We start from the raw sequence: 6,785 nt of genomic DNA, 5'->3' as shown, positions 1-6,785 counted from the left end.
TTTTTCCAGAAATAAAATTTGAAACATTGTGTAATAAAATAATCTAACATTAGTTACATCATCTGTACCATATTGTTAAAGGTCATGTTCTTTTTTTTTTTAATAATTACATAACCAATTATCTCTTGGGTTGTTCGCTCACTATGAACTTGACTTCCATTAATTTAAAAAAAAAAAATCATAACGTTATCATTTTTGTGATGAAGTATGTGACAAAAATTCAAAGCTCCTTCCAAAATGAATGCCATTTGTGCCTCAACTAAATTCAGTTATTTATGTTCATAGGATTTCTTAAGCTCTTTGTGAAAACTGATAGAAACCTACATCGACTTTTATAAAGGATTATAGACAACTGTTTCGGACAACTGAAGTATTTCAGACATACTTTTGTTTGCCAAAAGTAACAGGAAATAAAACAGACTGGCAAAAATGGATCAATATTCACCAATCAGTCATAATGTTAAAACTACTGACAGGTGAAGTGAATAACAATGATTAGCTTGTTGCAATGCCGCCTCTGAAATAGTGGGATATATTAGGCAGCATACGAACAGTTAGTTTCCTAAAAGTTCATTTGTTGAAAGCAAGAAAAATTAAGATGGCCAGTCAGAGCTGCTTCAGAACAGCAAATTTTGTAGTGTTCTCAGTATGCAGTGATTTAGTACAAAACAAAAGTGATCCAAGGAAGTATCAGCAACAGGGAGGAAGAGATGGCACCAGGATGCACTATGTGAAGAAGGCAAGCCCAGTTAAGGCAGAGTGATGCTCTGGGTAATGTTCTTCTGGGAAACCTTGAGTCCTGGCATTCACAGGGCTGTTACTTTAACATGTACCATCTGGATAAACTGCTACCCTGAAGAAATTGTTCAGGAATGGTTTGAGAAACATGACTGAAGAGTTCAGTGTGTTGACTTGTCATCCAAATTCCCTCAATCTCATTGAGCATCTATTGCACGGGCTGGACAAACAAGTCTGATATACAGAGCGTCCACTTAAAATAACTTATAGCACTTAAAGGATCTGATGCTAACATTAAGGTGCCAGATACTACAGCACACCTTCAGAGTGGAAGAAGAATTAAATTTGTACAAAGAAAAATTTTGAATTCTGATGACGTTACAGCCGTCCATGGGAAAGATGATGTACTCACTTTTCTGTCAATCGCTGGGCAATCGTGAGTGTGTTTGAAGTCATATGTATGCAGAAGAGAGTAGAAAGTGTGTGTGTGTGTGTGTGTGTGTGTGTGTGTGTGTGTGTGTGTGTGTGTGTGTGTGTGTGTGTGTGTGTGTGTGTGTGTGTGTGTGTGTGTGTGTGTGTGTGTGTGTGGGGCAGCAGTTTGAAAAGGTTTGCTGCTATCAGTTATCTCAGAGAAAGCATGTGTTCACACTCCTTTTCTGGTAGCTGTTGTGGGAGAGACTTCGCAAAGAAAGTGAAATAACACAATCTTATGTGTGTTTTGTGTAATTTCATTGTGTCAAATCGACATAAAATTGACAAAAGTCTTTTATAAAGTAGGGTTATGTCAGTGGTCATAAAGTGCTCATATAGATTTCCTTTAATTTATGAGGACTGTTCTTAAGTAAAGTGTAAGCATAATTTTTTTTTTTTTTCTTTTGTATTTAGTAATTATGGTGACTGTATTAATTGTGCCATTAAATTTTCAGATCACTGCTAGTTAATTTTTGGAGAATGGAGTTAAGTGATAGTGCTTAAGGTCATTTTAATTAATATGTTTTGATTCGGCATTATTGAAGTCAAAAGCCAATGAACTTAATACAAGTATATTAGAATTCATAATGCTTTGCACATCTTTTATACAGAACCAAACAGTTTGTGTCCCCAACATGCTTTTTTTTGTAGATTTTTAAAAGGGACTTTTTAGACATTTGTGTGTTTAACAGAAATGTATAATATATTAATGTGAATTTTTATTTATTGTTTTTTTTTGTTTGTTTCTTTGTTTTTTTTTTTTTTGTGTGTGTACTTGAATTGACCCATAAAATGTTATAGCACAGTGTTACTGATGTATTTAGTCTCAAATCATGCACTTTGATATTAAACAAAGTGGACTATGAACACAATGTACTAGCTATTACAACCTGCTCTACACAGGAGACACAGGTGAGGCTATTTCAAATTTCTGAAATTAATGATCCGTTGAGTGAGTGTCATCACTATAGACCAAAATGCAAACAAAAAAGGTAATAAATAATAAAATCTGCATAAATAAATTCAATTCATAAAAATAAACAAGATTTAAGACATTAACCTTCAAAAACATTCTACATAGAAGTGCAAAGTGCAGGACTTGAGTGACTTTTTTAAGGTTTTTTTTTCCTTTGCAATAGTTTTTGTTGTATGTATGTACATTTATTTTATTTTCTCCATTATACATTTTGCTTGAAATTCCCTCAAATGTAAACATTAGATTTGGCTGCACATTAAAACTGTGGTAAATATTCCGTTGTTTTGGTGTCTTTATATCCAGCTTTTTGGGTTTTATATCCTGCCAGAATTAGTTTCGTACCAGTTGCTTAGGAATATATTTATTTCATAGAGAGATTTTATATTGAGTAAGTAGTGAAGTGGTAGAAAATAAATGCAGATTGTAGACATACACTTTTGCTCTTTTATATACTTAATATTTTGTCTAACTTGCTTTTAATGAGTCATAATTAATAAACATTTAATAAATATGTTAAAACCACATGGCTAAAAGTAAAAATGTACATTTTAGTATCTTGATGTTCTTGATGATATTTCATTATGAATCGTTCAGTTTCTTTTTTTAAATGACTCTTCAGAGTGAATCAGATTCACCGACTCGTAAGCACTCACTAAGTGGTTTATTATTGCATTATTATTACTAATACTGGTAAATCCTCACTTTGCTCTGAAACCAGCCTGAATTCTTAGTGGCATACATTCCACATTTCTTTGACATTCTGGTCCATGTTTGCGTTCATCGATGATGAATCGTTCGGTTTATTTTTTTAAATGACTCTTCGGAGTGAATCAGATTCACCGAGTCATAAGCACTGAATAAGTGCTTTATTATTACATTGTACTATTACTAGTAGAAACCAACCTGATTTCTTAGTGGCATGGATTCCTCATTTCGTTGAGATTCTGGTCCATGTTTGCGTTCATCGATGATGAATCGTTCGGTTTATTTTTTTAAATGACTCTTCAGAGTTCACGAGTCGGTGAATCTGATTCACTCTGAAGAGTCATTTAAAAAAAAACAAACCGAATGATTCATCATCGATTCATTTCTTCTCCTTTACTACATAGTGATTCATTTACTAAACAATAATGGCGCAGAGCTCTTGTTTTACAGAGGGGGATTATTATCAGACGCGTTTTGATCCGAGAGCCTACATAAGTAATTTTTATTCCCGTCCAGAAGGACACTCTGATGAGAAGAATTATCTTATTTTTGTTTTAGGATGCCTACGCAGGATTTTTTCTACTGGTAAGATAGTTAACAAACTACATTAATGCGTTATCAGTGTGACAAGAGAATATTATTGCATGTATAATAGGTAATATTCGGTGTATTTGAGAGTTTTTGCACATAGAGTTTTGCTAAATTAGCGACTCGTGTTGTCAGTCGTGTCATGTTTTACATCTAGTGTCACAGGTTTTCCTGTTTTTCTGACTGTACTTGTGTCTCGCGCGCGCACGTCGCAGGCAAGTTCAAAGGACGTAAGCTGATTGATGTTGGAAGCGGACCGACGATTCACACCGTGATCAGCGCGTGCGAGCATTTCGACGAGCTCGTGCTGTCTGATTTCGTGGACAAGAATCGGGAAGAGGTCACGAAATGGGTGAAGAACGAGGAAGGGTGCTTTGACTGGATGCCCATCATTGAATACGTGTGTGAAATGGATGGTAAAAGGTGAGATAAATGTAAATGAACTAATACTAATAATGCACTGATATAAAATATCACAGTGGAAACAGTTTAAAACAAGTGCATTTATTCATTCAAATATTTTGCATGTCTCAAAATGCATAAATACACCATGTAAAGTGTATTCCTTGTTCTTTAGTGGTGGTTCAATTTTTAAATAGAAAGCAGCCCTTTAAAAACAGCACCGGGTTTTGCATTGGTGTGCCAAGATAGACTGTAAAAGCATCATACATCTCTTTATGTCCACATCCATATGCGCTCTTTAAACATCTCTGAACATCAGAGCCTGTGGCGCGATGTTCAGGTGTTCAGTGGGGTTAAGGGCAGGACTTGGTGCAGGTTATTCAAGTTCTTTTACATCCATCCTGCTAAAGTATTTTCACAGTGCTCGCTTTATGCATAGAGGCTCTGTTTGTATCCAGCTGGAACAGATTTGTGGCTGTAAGTTCCAGTGAAGGGAAACTGTATTGACATATCCAAACAATTACGTGTCAACGGTTTTGAGAAGACTCTCCTAACTTCATGGGTAAAAGGAAGTACACTGCTTCATCTGTATGTTTTTATTTACCAGGGCCTATCAATGGCTTCTAGAAACCACAACAGATTTCAGTATGTCTTTTTTCCGGAGAAAGTAATCCAACATTCGGAAACGAATATTCGTAAATGAATATAAGAACCTAAAAATAATAAGATTAAATAAAATGCTCTGTGAGTGTAAACTAGTAATAATAAAAGAAGAGAAAGATTATGATGGTTACAGATTTAACAGTTTTTACCCTGTTCCTCCAGCTCATCTGATGTGGAAGTGAAACTGAGACAGCGGGTGAAACAAGTGCTGAAATGTAACGTCCTCTTAGAAAACCCTTTCCATCCAGAGGTCGTTGAGCCAGCAGATTGTGTGATAACGTCCCTGTGTCTCGAGGCGGCATGTAAAGACTTGCAGTCATACAGAGATGCGCTTTGTGGAGTAGCTAAGTTGCTTCATCCAGGTGGAGTTCTGGTGATGGTTGGGGTTTTAGGAGAAACCTTCTACTATGTTGATAAAACCCGTTTTTCCTGTCTCCAGTTGAGCAAAGAAAATGTCGAAGATGTTCTCTGCAAGCTCGGCTTCACTGTGCAGGAATTCAACATTTTTCCAGCACAGGATCGAGAGAACAACAAAGTTTCTGATTTTGAAGCTTTCTTCTTTATTGTTGCTCTGAAGTCTATCAAGACAATTTAGGGATGTGACAAATGGTTTGCTGGTTATAATATACTGCGTTGTTGAATGGGATGTAAGCATGAAGACTTTGTAAATAAAATCGTCCAGGCTTAGATTGAACATTTCTGATGGTTACAGAATTGCAAAATTATCTGATTTATAAATCTTTACAGGAGGATAAAGTTCATTTTGGAAGTTCTTTCCAGCAGTGATGGCTGGTTGTAATATTAGATTCGAGGATTAAAATATATCAATACAAAAACACAATTTGATGGTATAATAAGAATGATTTGGGGCAAACTATTTCTCTCTCACTCTCTCTCTCTCTCTCTCTCTCTCTCACACACACACACACACACACACACACACACACACACACGAGTCTATAAAGCTGTACTGGGTTAATACTGAAATTCCACTGAATACCAAAAAGAGTTTGTCTGATACTATTTTATACCAAAAATTGTTAAACTACAGATCTGTCAGCTGTCCTTTTGTGAACTTTGTACTTAGTCTGTTTACATTTACTTTCTACTCCAAAGGCAAAAAAGGATGATACAGAAAATAAGCCTTGTTCATGTTTATTACACTGGGGATTTTATTTCATGTGTGCCTTCGTATGTGCTCGAGGTATTTTCTAGAGGTTTCAGTGACACATGCTGAAACATATCACCCAAAATGCAGGTGTAATCACATGACATGACTGTCTGATTGGAACTACAATAAGGGCTAGACAGAAATCAGCACCATGATACAACCTTGAACAAGACAAAATTCTGAGAAGGAACAGGTAATCAGCACATTTAATGTAAATGAGAGATTCATGGGAGAAAAGAAGAGGTTTTACTTTTAATATCTATGGAAAGTTTCCATTGAAAAAAGGTTCTTTGTAAACAAGAAAAATTGCATAAATATGGTTATTTTAACCTTACTTTTATTTTCTGAAAAGTTCTTTGGGAAAATATACTACTATACTGAGATAATAATAATAATAACCTTCTGATGGTCCAAATATTTATGGACCTGGCTGCACGTTCATGCACTTACAGGATCATTCAGTCCAAAAACGAATCAAAGTGCCAGTTCAATGTTGAGTGTTTATGGATGCATGGAAGCAAAAATAACATTTTCTTTTTTGCCTTAATTATTTTAGACCTTCATATTTTCTGTAATTTCTCTTGAGAATTTAAATGTCAATGTGGTGGAAAATATTTTTTAAATATGTGTAATCACAAATAAAATAAATAAATAAATAAAATATTATGCCTCAAAAAAAAAGTCTTTTCTTGTTCTCATTTTGTACTTTCAGCTTTCAGACTGACCTTTTCTGGAGGCCAATAATTGATTAAAAATAATCAATTAATTATGAACATTTGTACTTCATAGAATCTTGATTTATTAATAAAGGATTAAAAAAAGCATATATTGGCTCGCTTGTAGGTGTCAGTAAATGAGATTCAGCAGCACGTGCTTATATACAAAACCATTCAGCAAAAATTGTAATGATCGACATATGAGAATGCTTTGCTTTAGTTTGGCCTACAAAAATGTTTACAGACGGCTTGTCAAACGAGGCCCACTTTATGTGATTAAAAGTACTAACTATAGTATAAACTATACCAAATATTAGCATAAAAGGTCAGTGAGAAAAAAATAGCTTTCTATTGT

The 6,785-nt window shown here is 34.9% G+C and overlaps 1 protein-coding gene across 1 annotated transcript; it reads left to right on the top strand.

Moving 5' to 3' along the window:
* Positions 1–3,264: 3,264 nt before the first annotated feature.
* On the top strand, positions 3,265–5,963 carry zgc:64002 (uncharacterized protein LOC393330 homolog). The gene is made up of 3 exons (XM_060859999.1): positions 3,265–3,475; positions 3,694–3,901; positions 4,706–5,963. Exons 1-3 carry the CDS (start codon positions 3,316–3,318, stop codon positions 5,136–5,138), a joined length of 801 nt encoding a protein of 266 aa, XP_060715982.1. The 5' UTR covers positions 3,265–3,315; the 3' UTR covers positions 5,139–5,963.
* Positions 5,964–6,785: the final 822 nt, after the last annotated feature.

The sequence above is a fragment of the Tachysurus vachellii genome, chromosome 24, assembly GCF_030014155.1.
Source record: "Tachysurus vachellii isolate PV-2020 chromosome 24, HZAU_Pvac_v1, whole genome shotgun sequence".
Taxonomy (NCBI): Eukaryota; Metazoa; Chordata; class Actinopteri; order Siluriformes; family Bagridae; genus Tachysurus; species Tachysurus vachellii.
Note: the sequence above shows the minus strand (reverse complement) of the source record. Positions and strands in the feature narration are given on the sequence as shown.